This window comes from Pelecanus crispus, chromosome 12, assembly GCF_030463565.1.
Source record: "Pelecanus crispus isolate bPelCri1 chromosome 12, bPelCri1.pri, whole genome shotgun sequence".
Classification (NCBI taxonomy): Eukaryota; Metazoa; Chordata; class Aves; order Pelecaniformes; family Pelecanidae; genus Pelecanus; species Pelecanus crispus.
Window position 1 is genome coordinate 26,078,691 of NC_134654.1, and position 19,141 is coordinate 26,097,831.

General features: G+C 39.2%; 1 protein-coding gene across 1 annotated transcript in view; it reads left to right on the forward strand.

The window, feature by feature from the left end:
- The window catches only part of CEP112 (centrosomal protein 112), a 182,915-nt gene that overhangs the window by 141,705 nt on the left and 22,069 nt on the right, over positions 1–19,141 (forward strand). The window contains exon 24 of the mRNA XM_075719938.1: positions 16,110–16,199. Coding sequence (XP_075576053.1) covers positions 16,110–16,199 — 90 coding nt within the window. The remainder of the gene's footprint in view (positions 1–16,109; positions 16,200–19,141) is intronic.

The following is a 19,141-nucleotide window of genomic DNA, read 5'->3' on the forward strand; positions in this document are numbered from 1 at the left end:
TAAAATGCTCTTGCCAAAATTCATGTTGACTTTAGAAATCTTCAGATTCCATTTAGAATTTTCTGCTGGCTCTCCAGCTTTACATGTAACTGAAACTCAAGCAGATCAAATATCAGAGTGTTTTTAAAAAAATGACTGGCGCACACTTTTGAATGGCAGATCGCAGTGAAATAGAAATATCTTTGTTAAACTTACCATTTTCATAATAGCTGGGCTTTTCTTAAGCATGACAAGAAAAACCTGGTGAATCTGATAGCTGTACAGGGTAACTGTCTACCAATATTTAAAGGCAGGGTAGCAGTAGAATCAAGTGGTCAGTAGCACTCTTAATGTTTTTGGAAGGCATTGCCTTCCAAAAAAATTGAGTAAAAAATTGAGTGTTTTTTTCCATACAAAATGAAAATACCTATTGTTTCCTTAGCATTAAAGGATTAGTTATAAAGAACTACTAAAGGAAAGCAGCCAAAGCTGCCATATTTCTGCCACTTTCTTGCATCAGTGGAGTTGAGAATAAAGGAACTTTCCAAGTTACAGTACTGTACTTGAAAAAAGGAAAAAAGTATGCGGCAACTTTTATCTGTGTATTCAGTAGATCAGATGGCAAACTCACCCAGACAGCCTAGCAGGGGAGCAGCTTCTGCTTTTCTCAGTAAGCCCCGAGTGGTGTGAAGCAGCACCAAGTACAACATCAAAAGACACAAATATGCATCGAGTGTAAAGTTTGGGTTTTTCAAAACATCTGTCTAATTAGCACAACTTACATGTTTGCGAGTTCTAGCTCTGACTTTCTCACAGTTTCATGCTCAGCAGAAGTGGCTTTTTCATCTAACAAGTTTGTGTAAGAGGTTAAACCTACAAACACTGTCACCAAACCTGGCCCTTCGGATCCTTGATATAAACCTATCCTGTTTCCCTCTAGCATCAATCGCCTTATTGTGCCCAGCGAGAAAATGTGAGATGTAGCTGTTAGCCAATGTTTTTCTAGAAGAATGAGATCATTTTAATTGAATATTACTATCAGCCAGTTCTTGTGGTTTGACATGGATTCAAAATGAAGCCGTTCATCTGCTTAAAGAATGCGTAGGCACTAATATAATAACCTCAGTAAGTTTTCGGATGCCTCCATCCTAAGGGAAATTGGTTTGACTTGCCCTTCAGTGGAAATTTTGTGTGCTATTGGCAGCCAAAATAGCACTAGAGTCCAGAAACAGAATAAAATTCTATTCCTGTATATTGTACTTTGCTTCTTTTCCCATTGAAATTTGTATTGTAAACATTTTCAGTTAGGCTCGGTTCGCCTTGTTGCCTTGCAGTTCAAGGACACTGTCTCCATGTGTTCATATAGTACATGTGTATACAAGAAGGTGAAAAACTAAGTTTTATTGAAAATATAGATTATTCTTTGAGCCTTTTGCATATGATTCTGCACTTAATGTGCATACTTCATCTTGCATTGGAGTTTGGGATGCCTTCCCCAGGAATGGTTTATTGTTGCTGATTCATGCACCATCTACACCGTGTTGATTCCCTTCACTGATGAACAGGATTTGAGACAGTAAATATTGTATTTGTTGACCCTCGAAAACATGCATGAAGAAGACTGAGGACTTGAGGCTGAAGCTCACAGGGAAGACTGGGAACCTCAAGGCTGAAGCTTTTTCTTAAGCTCTTCTGTGCAGGCAATAGTTTTGTATCTTTGGCCTCTTCAGAAAGCCTGAGGTCCTCCAGTGAGAAGACTATTTTATAGAGCAAAAAGAGTTCACCTGTTTTCTTCTTCAGGGGTCTGTCTATTAAATTTATTCTTAGGAAACTGAAATAAGTGTTGCCTACAGGATAAAATTTAGGACTCTAAATGAGCGTCTTGGCAACACCCCCTTTGAAACTGCCGGATAACAGGACTGGAAGAGCAGTAAAGCAGAGATTAGTCAAGCACAACAAAAGACTTGCTCCTCTGACACAACTACTTCTTAACTTCTTCTGTTACTAAAACTGTCTCTGCTTATTTTTAGTTCAAGCTTTCACAGCACTGAAGTCAATAACTTCAATTAAGTCAATATGTTAACAATTATGAAAGCAAATCCTTCAGCATTGATGCATGTTCATGTGTGAAGCTAACCCCTGATACAATACAGTTATCTGCAGTAGCGGTGAAGATACCTGTTGGAACTGCCTTCACCAGCTGGGCCAACCAACCAGGAGACCCAAAGTTTGTATTTCTAATGTTGAATATGTCTCCTGCATTTGGCACCTCAAGAGAAATATATCCTCGGTGGAAACCCCAGACTGCCAATTATGAAGAATTCATTAAGATCTGCTGAAGTTCAAAGCAAAAAGGCCAGTTCTTCGCAGGTCAGGGCAGCTCTTTTAATGGTTCCTGCTTTGCCTCCAGCAGCAGCTCATCTCCAGAACCTGTTTATATTTCTGCCAGGACTGTTGGCAGGTGAATAGAGTCACATCAGATCACTTCACGAGTATTTTTATGCTGGAAACCTATGCCCTGAATATGCCATTTTCCTGGCCCAGCATGGCATGAGATCATGGGTTTCAAACCTGTCCATGTTGGCCTTAGAAGACAAAACACGCAATGCACCATTCACTTCCTTTTTGAAATCTGCCGTAAAGTCACAGCTCAGTTTTGCACTGAGGTTTGCTCTTTTACAGTTTAGACCATCGCAAAGGAGTAACGCTTGCTGTGTGGGGAGGAAGGAGAGCATCACTCGATCATGTCCTAAAACCAAATCAGATCATTTGTGAAACAAAAATGAATGAATGCAAGTTCTTCTAGAACCAGATCAGGAGAAAACAAAACAGTCCCTTTTCCTGGGAAATAATTAGTTAGGACATGTCAGCACCAAAGCTTCATGCAGATACGCTGTGGTTTAGGAAAGCACAGCATTTGCCCTCTTGCCAAATGGGCAGCAGTGCTAGACCAGAATTCATCCGGGCTCCTGACAGTCACTGTCTCTGGAGTGCAACATTTTAATTTCAATAGAAGGTCGTACTAGCTCTCTGTATTAGAACTCTGGAAAAGATGTTAAAGCCTGAAGTGCTGTAATGTTTTCCTTCGTATTTTCCATGTGACTGCTCAGGGACTGCTGTGGGTACCCATATGTGGTACCATGGTCCAGCTTGGCCCTTCTGTTCCTGTTGCCAGCGTGACTCCCTGCCCACCCAGCGTCCACCCTTCCACCACCGGGATCTAAACTGGAGGACACACGGGAAGAGGATGTGCTTATTCAGGGAGGGATGATGCCTGCAGGCAAGTGTCCGATCCGTTGCGCACATGCCAGGAGCCTTGGGCGCTCTCTGTGCCGCTGCTCTTTTCCAAGTTACTTATGTAAGAGAGGGTGAAAGTACAAACGAGAGAAAACTAAACAGAAAAGTGAGTTTGTTTGCTTACTGAGAAGCTAGGGAGTGGCAGAATGAAACTGGATAAATAAAAATTTAGGCTACCAAACATTAGATACCTGCAGGAACACCTGCACAATTGGACCAAGCCAGAACTCTGCAGGCAGCTTGAAGGAGAAATCAAAGACATGTATCATCTCTCTCTGGCTTCAGAAAAAAAACATTGCTTTTCTCGATATGGCTATATTTAAATTCCTTATATTTTTTTCCTAATGTTAATATCATTCATATCCTTTACAGTTTTGCACTTGTAATTCGGCAAGGTAAAACAGCAGTTACTGAAGACTCTGTAACCATTTGAATCATATCAGTGGATTTTAATTGTCTGCATACCTGGAAACACCTTTGACCACAGCTGTGCTCTAAGCTCTGAGGAGCAACTCATACCTCACTGTTTTCTTCCTCCTACCAGAATAACACGTCACTTCTACTTACATTTGTGTAAATCCGAAAAGCAAGGAGGACACAGGAAAATGTGAAGTGATTGACGGGCAAAGAATACAGTGAGGTCTTTGTCATCACTGTTAACTTTTATACTTGTCTTAAGTGTTTACATGCTGCTTTTTCCTTTCTACTGTCCTCTACCAGGTCTCCCCTCCGTCCTGAATTGTATGGAAATGTGCATTTGCAAGTCAGGTTTGGCATTGCTGTGGACTCATTTGCTAGCACCTGTCTCTAATAATCCAGCCTTCGTGGCGTATGTGAGAAGGCTGATGTCTCTTCTCCCTCTTTAACTTGCTGTTTGCGAAACCTGCCTCTGCAGAGGACAAGCTTATTTGTGCTTCCTTATCGGATCCTGAAACGAGATCAAGATTTATGCAACTTTAACAATACTGGAATCCTTAGTTCTTTCACACTGCACCATATATTGTTTTTCCTGTCTCATTTGTGATAAGGAAAAGTTTTTGAGTGTGCATAAAGTAGCTGGAAAGCTCTGCTCTTTGTGCTGCGCAGGTCTAATGAGAGACGTTAGTATGTAGCTGCACAAATGAGAAACTGGTGGCGCTTTAGAACTTGATCTGTTTTCTGTTATTTTTAATGCTTTTGCATTTTTAAAATGTCATCCACATAAGAATATTTGGAACTACTTACATATAAAAAAAAATAACAGAAAATGAAAAGAGCCTGCCTTGCTTTTAGATGTGCCAAACAGGTTTGGCAGTCATTCTCTTAGCATTGATCAGGCGTTGCTCAGCCGGTCAAACTCTTGTAGCATTTTCTACCTTCATAGAAACATTCTCACCACGCATTTCTGAAACCAGAAGACACCGGTTGGGTTGTTTTTCTTGTTCAGAGCATTTTGGATGATGACTGAAGTGTATCGTGAATATTGAGATTTGACACATGTCATTCAAAAGCCTGAAAGTCCTGTAGAAGATAAACTGCAAAGATTGTTTTGGCTCAAGGAAAATAGAAATGGCTGTGCTAGGTCAAACTGGAGTCCATCCGTCTCTGTTTTCTGGGACATGGTATCTGATAACAGATGCCCAGGAAAGAGTATAAGAACAGACTGAAGGTTTAGGGACATTTCCTGAATATCTTTCATCACTCATGATGGTCTGAGGTAGAACATCCCCCACTGTACAGTTTCTGAGCTTGGTGTACCTGTTGGGAGTATTTTAATTGCCTTGTCGTGGCCTTCCATGGGAGTTCCTTGGACGAAAAAGCAGAGGGCTATCTTGGGGATGCTGGTTAGGTTCACAAGTAACTCAACAAAAACTTCTGCTGTGTGGCCCTGAGGTCCTCTCCTGTCTGTGCGTTTCCACATAAGACTTTTCTGCCACAGCAGAAAGATCCGCTAACTGAATTAGCACAGTCTTTCAGCCATCATTGAGCTCAAAACTGGGTCAAAAAAGACTTAACAAAAAAAAAAAAAAAAAAAAATCAAAACTCCACTGAAATCAGATCTGCTTTGTCACAACTGTGATAAGAGCTCTTGACATTCCATGAAGACTCTATCTGAGAGACAGCAATAGCTTTGGCGAGTGTTTTTCCCCTTCTCATCCTCTTCCTAGTTTGCCTGTATATAAATTACACCTGATTTGTTACCCATATTGGTGAAATTATCAACGTCAAAAGATCAAGTGTAGGGTGTTGAAGTGCAGCCAAGCTGTTGCCTGTTGCAATGGTGCTCATATCAGGGGTCTCTACCGGGGAATCCTCAGTCTGATCTTACCAGGGCTGGCTTGGAGGGGCACGGACCTGCGGGAAGTTTGCAGACCAAAATCGTCCAACATGCATCAGTGCTCAGCTATGCAACAAGTGTGTGGCATAGGGAAGCATGGAATGCTTGGAAGCATGGAAATTAAATTTAAGCTAGACAAATGCTTAATTTTTTTTTTTTTTTTATTGATCATTCCAGTTCAGCAAAAAAGATTACTTTAAAGCTAAAGAAATAGGGTGGTGGGTACTCCCAGAAACAAGTTATGCAGGAATTAGCATAAAATGTTTTGAATAAAAAGCTAGCAGAAACCTGGACCCTGACATTGTTCTTTGCTACGTGTGTATACGTCTGTCTATCTAAAATATTCTGTACTAGTATTCTGGAGCTCTAAAATGGAAGGAAAAACTTCTAAAGAAGCTGAAATAGATCTTACCCATGTCTAATTTTGAAAGATATATGAACTTAAAGGATTTTAGAAATGTTTGGAAACATTGGCATTATGACAGCAAGTATCTCTGTCATAATGTCATATGATTAACTAGATCAGAAACATTCTGGGATGTTCTGATCAGTTATGTTAATGTGTCTTTTAAAAAGTATAAAGTCAATGCTCTGTAAAATAGATACTTGAAAAACAGTTTTCGTTTTCCTCAGGCTAGTGAGATTAGAGTTTCATAATCTGTTTGACCAGCTGCAGAGGACGTTCTTTTTCATTTTTTCTTTTTAAGTAAATGAGCTTCATCTCAAAATGATTAAAAAAAAAAAAATCAAGCTTCAAAAATGCTCAGTTTTCACACATACTTTTAAATGGGAGCAATTGCATTATCATGTCTCGTTGCAAATGTAATTGGGTTAGAGGTCATTAAAGACTTTGAATAAAAGAATTTCCAAGTTTCCAAGCGTGCATCCTCCCCTGTCAAGAATCACCCCATTTTTGGCTTACAGACATAATTGCAGAAGATACTACTTTGCTGCCTCTCACATCTTACATGTATTGAGTGTGCAGGCAGTGTTGAGTCAAGCTCACTCTTGTTCAGTTCAAAAAGCAGTGGTTTGCCTTGCAAGTTAATATTGTTGATTAAGGTTGCTTTGAAAGGTATAAAGACATTGTTAGGTTTCTTCTTTTGTGTGTGTGTGTAAGAGAATGTGTGTTATTTTATGTAATGGGGAGAATTCCAGCAATATTGGGCAGTCTGCTAGTCCGTTGCACAAAATTAATAGCTTTTCTTTTGTTCTTACTGGGAATCAAATTAGCCTATTGCTTAGAAATATCTGAGCCTTTCATACTTGCTTTTAAAAAGAGCATAGCAAAATAAGATGTTTTGTAAAACCTGTTAGAAATGTTTGTATTTCCAAATCTTCATGCATCTGTGACAAGGAATGCATTTTAGGGAGACATTTGTAGAGCACCAGGGGTCTGCTGGAACCGCTGGTCTGTCTCCAGGTGTAAAGTTTCCGAACACCCACTTAAAGTGGCAGTTTGGTGATAAACTTAGTTGGGAATGAAGCCCCCGGCGGTGAGAAGATTGCCTTGTTCAGCAAGTGATTGATAAATATGCTTTATCATGAGTCAGATGTTCTCTAAATCATTACAGGAAATTCTGCTCAAACCCCTGATGTTTGTTTTTGCAGAGCTGTTGGTAAGAATATAGCAAGCAGGAAAACTAGATGTTTTACTAGTTAATTTGTATTCACAATAGCAGTTTTTCACTAGTATAGCACATCCATTGACGTGACGTTTTAGACATTCTTACGACATAGCATCAAAAATTCAAGAAGTTGTCTGAAAAATGTTGAAGCCGACATCAGGTCTTCACAGGAAACCTGCTCCGAGAATGGCAGACTCCTTGCTGTTCCCTTTGATTGCAAAGTGTTTAATAAAAAGCAAATTAGGAAATGAAAATTGTCTCGTGGATCAATCAGGCGCAGCAGTTATGCCTGTTCAGCATTATCTGTCAGACATTAACCTGATCGGGAGTGTTTTATTTTGTGTAATAGTCTCAAAATCAGACTGAAAGGTTGACTTAAAAAATACCTGATGTATTTTGTGTGTGCTCTGAGGCTGATAACAAACTCTGCAGTTCAAGTTTTAATAACTAGGGGGGAGCTAAGAAACTTCAAAAGGTTCGTGATAAATGTTTTTGACAGTGCGTGAGCTGAACATTAGGCAGAATCTGGGTAAATCCTCTCATAAGTGGTTTAAAATGGAGTTTTGAACTTTTCCTTCATAAGTGTATGCTTAAGATGTCATGGTATCTTTGGGTTTAAAAGATTCATTTTATCTGGTATATGTGAACCATTGGTGTTTCTGTCTACACCTCTGAGAGTGAAAGGGGGAAAAAGCTCGGCAGTTTTCTCCTTTCGGCGACCTCTGCCCCTGCTCTTGACCATGAAACTCGTGGAGGCTGGAAAAAAGGAAAAGCCAGTTTTAAAGCATACTAACAAAATCCTCCAGGTAAATATTATAGTAAATCTTCCGAGCTGACAAGTTTTCTGAATGACTTCATCGCAACAACCCTAAAATGTCCTGGTAAGAGCCAAAGCTGTGCTTGCACATGGCAGCTGCTTGTTGGCTTTTGTGGTTCATTGAGAAAAGCAGATGAAAGCAAGTTTATTACTGCTCTTTGAACCTTGCCTCCCTCCCCCTCTCCTATCACCTGAGCCACTAAAACCAAAGCAAAACCAATTCCTTCCTTGGCTCCCCCTGAAAAAAAATGCCTAACTTTACAATTTATACTGCTGTTTTCTTTGCATTTTTATCTTTGTGGGACTTGCTTTGACTTACGGCATCCTTTGTGTTTCAAAAGAACTGAGTTTATGGTGCCATGCGGTGAAGCCCTGATTCAGCAAAATGCTTAGGCCCTTGCCTAATTTTAAGCTTAGGAATGCTCTGCTGGTGCTGTGGAGGTGGTTTGGGGATATATGGCTAAAGACTTTGCAGAAAAAATGGTCCTAAAACTTTGGTCAGCTCACTTAGATATTTACAGAAAGTGCTGAAAACCCACCAATATTTCATAGGAGCAAAGCAGGAAGAAATATGCGTGTTGCCAGTCCTAACAGTGCTCAGGGAATCTCCAAAAGACACCAATCCAGATGAAGTCTGATGTGAAGGAGTGTTACGGGACTGCTCAGGAACTAATGCCGATGATCCACTCAAGAGCCAAAGCATATAATATTCTGCCAATCAGTCTCTTGCCTATGAATTGCGAAAAATGAAAACAGTGAAGCATTAGAGCCTACCACACTGGAAAAATGTTTGCATATATGTTTCTTTTATGTTAAGTGACCTACTTTTAAAATTTTTCACTACTACTAGAGAGACTTAATTTTCTTTCTACAGTCAAATTATTCCCTTCCTTCCTGAACCCCTTTCTTTCTTCCCACACTCCCTCAAGGGAGGAAATTCTTGTACTTCACAACGGCATCTCCTACTGGAAAATCTCAGAAGCAATATAGACCGGCGCAAAAAGGACCTGCTTGTCTTGCTTGAATGGGAAAAGCCCACAGCTCAGGTGGTTTTGCAAGATCTCTGCTCCCATTTTGAAATGTCAGCATAGTGGGCCAGACTTCCAAATGTGCTCAGTATACGGGAGTTCACGTTATTTCAAGTGGGAGCTGCTTAATTCTGTACCTTTGAAAATTAGCCCTTTTCTCTGATTCCTGACTGAAGAAACCTTTTTTTCATAATGATAGCAGAAAATGGGCAACCAGCTCTTTTAGGGACCCATTCAAAAAGGTATGACCATTGGCATCTTCGTCGCATGGCGTAATTCATGTTCGCTATTCATGAAATAGTGTTTAGTGGCTAAAATCATATATTAGGCATGAGGATTCCCAAATTTACCCTTCCGTCATTGCGTAGTAGGACACTGCGCAGACTGGTCTTTGCAGGGCTTCTCCTTTCCCCCACCCATACGTAGCTGTTAGCAACTTCACCCAGGCAATGAAGTTGAACTGACGGTAAGACTGGGAGGACAGTGGAAGAAAAGTGTTCGAGAGATGTAAAATATTGCTTAAGGTGTTTTAATTTCTGTTCCTGAGGAGCAATAAAGCATAAATTTTCTGCACAGTCATAATAGTAATTGTAATGTTACCTGTAGGATGGAAGAATAATTTGTGTTATTAAACACCATAACTATTTTCAGTATAAAATAATAGATTTTCTTTTCTGTTGCAGTAATGTTGGCCCCTGCATATAGGTTGTGGAAAACTTTGTTTGCAAAACCAAAGCTATTGTTTTAACAAAAACCACAGAAATTTTGCCTTTCATATTGAATCAGTAGCATAACGAGTAGTGGAGCAATAGTTCAACATCAAAGGAGACTTCTTGGATATATAGTGTGTTGCAACAACAGCGAAAAAGTTCCCACCAGAAAGGAATTTTGCCATATGTGAACAGCAAACATATGTATTAGGTTAAAACCATAAGATTTCCTTTGCTTTACACCAAAAACAAGAGAGAACTTAAAGTACAGAGGTTTTCAAACAGTCGTGTGCTGGAATGCAGCACGGAGAGCGAGCAGTTTCCGAGGTTGGGAGCAGTGTCAGTGGACAAAAGCTCTGTGAAATACCAAAAAGCATTGAGGATGCACCAAGAATTTGGCTCAAACATCAGTATTTCACTTTTTAAAAATACACTTGTTTTGCTCTGACTCATGGCATTACATCACTGACTTCATAGATACATTTTCCCAATTTATTTATCCTAGTAATAAGCCCAGACAAATTTACTTATCTCCATTAAATTTTTTAGCAAAAATAATGATTACTTCAAAAATTCTGAGATTCATTTTGATGGGATACTTGGCTTGCTTTCTTTGAATGGAGTTGCATTTGGCTCTAAATTGTGAGACCACCTAGTATAAATGAGAAGTTTTTGCCCAGACAGCCCATACTTCCAGCTTCATGGAGAGGTAAAGGTCCTCAAGACTCAGTGTTTTAATGACAAAATTTTAAAGTATCTCCATGTATATTTCTGGAACAAAATTTTGCTTTAATTTTTCTTAACATTCGCGTGGATTTTCTTTAAAGTTCCAGAGCTAGGTTTTCTTCTCATGAACGGGGAGAGAAAACACATCAATGGATGTAATTTGAATTTAGAAGGCATTTAAAGAGGGGCCTGTAGTCAGAATTATTGTTGGCACATGTTTTGAGGATGTAAAGTGGAAGCCTTCTTCTGTGGGCATTAGTAAGGAGATAATTAAAACTACAGTAGGTAATTATGGTAGCTTTTATTACTGAATCTTTCATTAACTAATTATATTAATTTGGTAACGTTTGAAAAATTCTTTGAAGATGAAAAGTGCTAACTACTGCTACCTTTAGTTGTAGTATTACTCTGCACTGTTCATGAACATTGAGGTCTTTTCTTGATACAGATGCACATCCATCCAGCAGAGTTGCTGGTACAGCTAATAAGAATTACGTATGTATATCAAAAAAAGACTCTGCCGTTATCTGGCATAATCTCATCAGGATGAGCAGTGACTTTCCTGCTGACGCTTTTTGTTTCAAAGTGAAAACACGTTGGTATTTCACATTTTTTAGATTTCCCTTTCCGTGTAAGTGTCCCTTATTTATTAGCTCAGTACCAGCGAGATACTTTGTTGTGATCCCAGACCTGCCCTTGATGTGATGGGAGCAGAAATCAGGCCCTGTCTACTCTCAGGAACACACCAAAAGTAGGACATTATTTCAGGCTGAAGCAGCAAAATGTCACACCTTTGTAAATACAGTATCTTCACAGTAATAATCAATACCAAGTAATTAAAAATAATAATGATTTCTGCTTATGTAATTCTTCCAGAACTCAATTTTCTTTCAGAGAATCCAACACTTCTTTTTTAAAATATCCTGTGGTTAAAGGATAATCAAATCAGTTTTCATATATTAAAGACTAAATCCTTCATATATTCCCATTTCATACTTGTTCCTGTGATTCTTAGAACTCTTTCTCTTACCAGCTTTTAGTTGATTTAGATTAAGCCCTGTAACTAATGCCAAAAATGTATTCCTCCCTTGAAAAGGGATTTTGTAATGCTGGCATCGTACCTTTTTGTCTCCCTGTGGCTCCATGTCAAAACTATAGGCTTTACAAGTTTGGGGTTTTTTTTAAACAAACAAACAAACAAACTCTTTTGTAGCCTCAGTCTGGCACCCAGAAGTCGGGCTGAATTCCTCCGATCTCGTGCATCCTCCCAACATCTCTGCGAGCCGCCCAGGCCAAACTCTGCACTAACTCCACAGCTGCTACTCTGTTGTCTCCAAAGTGCTCCAAGTTACCATGAGCAGAGTTAGGTTTGAAATAAACGTCATTAAACAATTTTGCTGGTGATAATCAAGCCAAAATAGAACAATAGGAAAAAAAAAAAATGCCTACCCAGAAATGCAGCTCAGATGTTCCTTTCTCCTTTCGTCTCGGCCAGTACCCAAACGTTTCGTGTATCACAGTGACAATGATGGACTCGTCCACCAGCTCCACTTGAGGTCCCAAAATCTGACCGTAATATTTCAGTGGCGTAGTCTCAAAGCCATTACTTTTCCCTTTTCTTGTGTCTCTCAACGTTGTATGCGACCAAAACATTTACAATATGATTTTATTTTAGGCTCCTTTCCATTTTTATAAATAAATCAAATGAATGTTCCTTTCATACAGCTGTAATTCACCCACATTGTTGCAGTAGAGCTTATTATCTCATTTACATTTTTAAGTGCTTTTCAAAGTGTAGGATATCTGGGCTGGAAAGCAAAACATTTCATTTCTTTGTTCTCAGGCCAACACAAAGCACTTCCAAGGTCAGGTATGGTGTAGACTTTCAACAGCAAACATGTTTACATGGCATTTGAAAGCCGGTTTAACTGAAAAAAAAATGCTGTCTTTATAACAGTGATGTAAGTCAACTTAGCAAAGCTGAGGGACGGGGATTAATTCTGTACCTGGAAAAATTTAACTAAATAAGTTAGGCTTTGTTTTCTGTTCAGGGAAAAAAGCCTCGGACACTTCAAAATCGGCCTGGTTTTTATGGGTTTTATCCCTTTTTCTTCATCTCAGCAGTTATTAGACATAAGCTCTCTTACTCTTTGGGCAAAATCTGACACTTTGAAGCTGCAGAATAAAAACTGCATTTTGAAACAAAACAAAACAAAAGCCATTGTTTAATTTTACAAAAGAGATGTTCTGTGGTGTACCTGGGGTAAGTCATCTGCTGTTTTTAAGAGTATTCTACGTGACAAAAGCTTCTCTGTCAGATACAGAATAAGATTTGAGGGTACTGGGTAGCTTCAGAAGCAGCTATCAGCATTCAGGCTCTGGCCACTGCATATGAAGCTTTTTGACAATAGAGAGAATTTTCAGTGTGATCTTCAAAAAGGCGCATTATTCATGACATCCATCACGATTCCTCCTAGAAAATTAAAATCATGGGCAACAAACTTGCTTAAGTCTAATTACTATTTTCAGAGCTAATCATATGCAGGAATCTACAGCAACCATGAGATTTTGATGTTACCCTTTTTTTTCTGCATGGCTTTGATCAAATACTGTTCTTTTGGTTTTACTTTTTTGTCCTTGTGCTGATAGGAAAGCTGCAATACCCAAATGAACATTAATTACTCACAGAACATCCTTTCTACACAAAACCAGACTCTGCAAAGTGGCTGGTAGGAGAGCTGCTATGCAACACAGCGATAGTCCAAAAATGGTCAAATTAGAGGTATTCATGATCGAACAGAGGATCACAGTCTTTTTTTTCTGCCATCCCAATGCAAAACGTACCAACAGCCAGTTATTTTGTGATTGGAAAAGTCTTTAAACTCATACAGTATATTCTGGTTTGGACAATCAGTGAATGGATAATTACAAGACTTGATAGTTTGCTACACTTATAGGCTATAGTAAAAATACCTTATTTCTAAATTATACTTGTTTAAGACATTGTCTGCTCTCATAATGAAATGAAATATGTGCGCTCCACGCTGGCAAACGCTATCTAGAGTAGGTGGACCTAACAGAGACAGTGTTATCTGCATTTCCCAAATTAAATTACTTTAAGATGCATTGCAAACCCTCAGATTTAAAGGAACGTCTCATTTTATGCTCTGCAAAATATGTTCGTTTGTTGTAAATAAGAAAAGTAAAGATGGAGAAATTAAGGAAGGAAACAGCAACACTCACGCCAGTTCTCTTCTTTGCCACCATGTGGTCGCTCTCTTTACCAGGAACAATTTGAGATCCTGTTTTGTATTCTGTACTTGCAGATTTGTGTGATGGAGTGTGATTTAAATCTGTTCTCTGAGACAAATATGTACATATATATACGCATACACATTCATACGTATACGTGCTATCTCTTGACCATCTTCAAAGTCCTGTGAAAGAGCAAAACTTGCCCTTGAGCACCAGGAAGGAGTCCAGGTAGGACGTCTGATGTATAGCGAGGTTTTCTCCCTCCTTATTTTTCACCATGCCAAGCTATTTGGACTGTATAAGCTGATTGCATGGAAACAGCAGGAGAAGACGCGTCATACTTTGTAGTTTATCCAAAACGTGCTCTGTGAATGTTCCTGGGAGTTGTCCTGTACTGGTTATGTCCGGACACTTTGGAGTTATGGCAGGACTTTGTCAAATTAATTGGGTCTTTGGTGATCTTTCTGATACATGGAATGGCTCTGCTCCTTATTACATTTCTACATTGCATGACCTGATCACTTTAGTTTTTAAATCAAAGTATGCTTGTTGGTATTTTACCTTACAAAATTAGATGTACAAAAAGAAAACAAAAAGCCTACGGTTCACACATATATTTCAATACATTATTGCAAATTCCTGGTACTGCAAGACTTGTTGAGTATTGAAGACCGGTTATCCAAAGCCTGGATTTCAACTTTTCTCAGAAATGGTGATAGGATAAAAGTCCCTGGGCAGATTTGAAGTTCATGCTTGGGTCTGGTTAAATTTTTTGGCATCAGAACATGTAATAGTCTTATAGCTATAAGACTTTAAAGTTAATGCCTGGCATCACTTCAAAACAATGTGCAAGATCTATCATAAGTAGTCCTCTTATCTTATCTCAATAGCAATTTTATCCTGTAAATTATTTGAGAGTACAGTATTTCAGTGCTGTGGAAAAGAGCAAGGGGGTTTTTCTGTTAAATCTCTGCACTGCGAGTACTTTTAATGATCCTGATTTATGTACGGGTATTCTGCTTGGAGGAAGCAAATGTTAACCGTGTCGTATGTTCTGCAAAGCGCACTAGGTGTCCATGGACTCGTTGGTCTCTCCAGGGCACTCTGCAGAAGGTCTGTGTGCAGCTCAGCTTTTCAAAAAAGCAACACTGGAGGCACCTTCGGCGTCGTTTATAGCGTATCTCCAGTGCGAGTCCCTTCCCAGGTCCAGCCCTGACTCTGTGCCACGCTTTTCAGCTGATGGGTAGCAATGCCCTGATTTCCTGGCATACAAAAGATAACTCAAAATATTCCCTTTCTGCTGCCCCGGCCCCCTCTGTGTTGATGTCAATCTAACATCCACATTGTGCACTTTGCTTCAAGTCAGCACTTGCAGTTAACAATGCCTTTATTCAAGCTGACAACATAACTAAGCTTTTAGTAAATGTGTAAGTAAATGTTAAGTGTGTATTCAAACATTCAACAATGACTAGGAAACTTTAAAAAAAATCTTTGAAACTTTGTATTGTTTGTTTGGTGTGTATCTGTTAGAAATAACATAGACTATCAGTTCCTTGGGGCATGACTGTTCTTTTGTTCAGCATATAACAAAAAGATCAAGGCTCTGAGGGACTGCCGTAATAAAAATAAATATATACGAAGAACAATAATGACAAAACAAATTTGTCAATGCATTTTAAGAGCTTGATTTAGTAGTGATTATTTCTGAACTAAAGAAAGACTGGATGGTTGTGGTAAAGTGACATGATCATATTATTCCTTTTATTTATTGCCATTTATACTTCATTTGTAGATCACATGCTAGACTTTACTAGAGGGTGGGAGGGGAGCCCCTCATCTCGGCGAGCATCCCATTTCAATAATATGGAATACATTTTCACTGCAAATTCCAGACATCGTTTTCCAGAGAGAGGATTATTCTTCTGGCTTAAAGGAAAAGTTATTGGTACACTGCAAAAGTGTTCCTGGGAAGCACAGGTTGTACAAATCAGATGATAACAGAAATCTGAGACATTTGCAATTGCAAATGCAAATGCAGTTGTTGCAATTGCAACATTTCTATTTCCCGTTCAATCTTTGAGGCTATTTATTACATTTTTAGTACGAATACTTGTAGCCTATAACAAGATAGATCTACTAGGATTTAAGTACTCCTGTTCAGTCAATGGTCCTACCTGTGCAGGTCTGTCACGTCTTAGCAGCTATCACGGACGGCTGGGAGCAACGGTAGCTGAAGAGCTGTACTGATACTGCACTGTTTTCTTAATCAGCTCATTGAACGACATTACCTAGAAGTTTTTCTGCCATCCCGTGTTTCTCACGTGTGTTTTGCACCCGTTGGTATTGTTTCAGGTCTTACAAGACGAAGTAGAAAGTTACCGCATTCAGGCGCGGGCTGCAGAGAAGAAGCTGCAACGCAGGGAGCTGGAGACCCATGAGCAGGTACCGGGTGCTGTCCCCCCCAGCCCTCTTCCCTTGGGCAGGGAGATTCGATGTTTAAAAATAATATCTTGCTTCAAAGCAAAAGCACATATTTTCCTGCAAAATTTTCAGCTAGCTTTCTTCTCTGTTTTTTTGGTAATAAAAGAGAATTAAATTGTCTGAACCCTACAGGCAAATACTTATCTCATGCTCTCTATTTCAAGTTGGTATTTCAGCTATTCTAGCTGTTAAATGATGCATTTATTTTGAACTGACTAGACTGTTTTAATAGAGGTTTCTGAGACTATTCTAACCTGTTGTTTAATGGTGTGTATGAAGGGAATTATAATTGGACAATAACTGAGCTAAAAATAAGCTTTATTCCTGATCTTAGGCATTCATTGTCCTAGCATGTTGTCTGCAATCAGTTCCATATGATTAATGGTGCTAAAATTATTCTGGACACTTTCAGTGAAATCAGAGATTTAGTGTGCTTCAAGCAAAACGGTGTATGGTGTTTACAGACGTAGTATTGAAATGGAAAGTCAATGATCTGCATTCAAACCAGATTAAATTGAAGTATTCAGGAAAATGTACAGGTGCTAGATATCTGAGTCACACACGAATTTACAGATTTCTAACAGCAGCATTTGAGAACTTTATCCATAACATATGTCCTATGTAAAGCATTTCTAAATCTATACCTGCAGGAAGAGCAGGTTGGGGTGGTTGTAGAAGAGTAATAATCATTAACTTCAAATATTTTTCCCCAATTGTTGTCATCCTACTTCCATGTGGGAACGCTCGTTCACCCTTGGTGTTTACGTTCATGTATTTCCTCTCAGGAGAGTCGGTGATCAGCTCTTCTGCTCTCTTCCCCCTCTGCCTCCCAAATCTAGATATCAGGCCAGGTTCACCCTTAGCTGCAGTGCTTGCAGCATCAGAGGAATTTGATGCAATGAGTGACTTGGCCTACAAGCGTTGCATTTTGGCTTCAAAAAGTCTCCTGGAAAAGAAGGAGGAAAATTAGCTATTTGGTGCATGGTTGTCCCTCCCAGGGAACAGCACCGGCCTGCACGCTATGAGAGTCGTCTTCCAAATCTCTTAGGTTTTTTATTTTTTTCTTTAATCTTTGCCACTGCCATTTTCCTTTTCTCCTGACCTGTTTTCAGAGAGGATCCAGAAGAAACAAAAAAAATGACTTGTGAAATACAGAGGTAGAAGGCTAGAAATACAGATTCACAGAATGGTCCCCCCTTTCTGCCTTCAGGGTTTTTTTCTCACATGAGCACCTGGTCCAAACCTACCTACAGGACTATCCTGTCCACACTAAATTACTGAAGGACTAGCTCAGCTGGTAATGGCCTGTTCCCCAGTATAAATGGAACAGAAATGTCATTTAAATGACACTGCACCATCCAGCTTAGAGCTTTTCCTGCAAGGTGGTAATATGTTGGCAGACTGATGGTAACGCTCTTCTCTGAGTTCATCAATGTCTTGTCTCTGCCGTTCATCCGTTGGGACTCTCTGAAGAAGCTGGAGCCACTGAGGATGTTTTTGTTTAGGTGGCTTTGGTCTATTTTGCAGACAAACATTTTGAAAGTTGTTAGTGCGTCTTCTCTGTGACTGGTTAATCCATTAGTTATGCTTCTCTCTCCAGAAGAAAAATGTAAAAATGACAGCTCTGACATATTTCCAGTTATTATGTCTTGGCCAGGCTACCTGTAAATGTGTTCATCAAGTATTAACAGTAGCTAACGACTCATGAGCTGATCAGGGAGTTGAAATATTTAAGGCAGTAACTTAGAACTTGCTTTCTGCTTTTACCAAATGTTGTCTGAATCGGAATTGCATAAAACATCAAAATTCGCGCTGGCGCTATTACAAAGGCCACTTTTCTGAGCTTTTACATGTCTATAAATAAGGAGGAGAGAGGGTTAAACAGCTTCTGTTTTTCATTAAAAGGAAAAATCTTGTGTTTTGATTCTATAACAACAACAAACAAATGAATGAAACATGAAAAAACATTTTGTTGTGCTTTTAATTAAAAATAAAAAGCTGTTTCTCGTTATGGCTTGTTGGGTGGTATCTTAGCGCTCCATGTTTGTCTTTTTTTCAGTGCAATGTTCTTATAACTCTTCAGTCTCTAAAAGTGACTGACAGATCCACGAAGCTTAACTCATTGTTACAATAACCCGCTGGTGATCGCACAGAGTTAACCTTTCTTTATTATAATTATCCAGAGAGACAAACTATCCTGTAAATAAGGGGGGGAAATATGTTAGAAGGACTCTGATGGCAAGCCCTGAGCTGTCTAGAGGCGAGCGTGGCACTGCAGTTGAAGACGAGCTGTTGTTTTTAAGAAGCTTTTTCATTCCGATACTTCATGTTCTTGTATGAACTTGTGTTTACTCCCATTCACTTTTTCGATCCTCTTTACAGTGTGAGCAGATGCCATCACGTTATATCCGTGTTGTTTCATCAGTGCTGTGGTATGGCAACGTTATCTGAATGATGCGTTCCAATGCAGATGAACATACATTTGTCAAAAGTGCCTGGGAACTTCTCCCACTTTGACTAACCTGAATAATTTTATCTTTTCCATAAAGGTTGTCCTGTCTCTGCTAAGCATGCTTTTCTAGGACAATGCTCCATGTGTTCAGTAATATTACTTCTAGATTGGAGTCTCAGAACTTCATCTCAAAATGCTGGATGTTTCCTTCAAAAATCGGATGTCCAACTTCTTGAGACATATGTAATTCTATTCATGGAAAGTGGCAAACTAGCAGTAAATAACGTGTAACTGACACTTAATATATTCATATTTTTATATAGGTTTCTTGATATATAGTCCCAAGGCAGTTAAAGCAGTATTAACCAGTAACTAAAGAAAGTTACAACCTAGGAAGGTTCCTAGGAAATTTTGGTGCATCCAAACCTTTTCCTTGCAAAGCAATCATAGA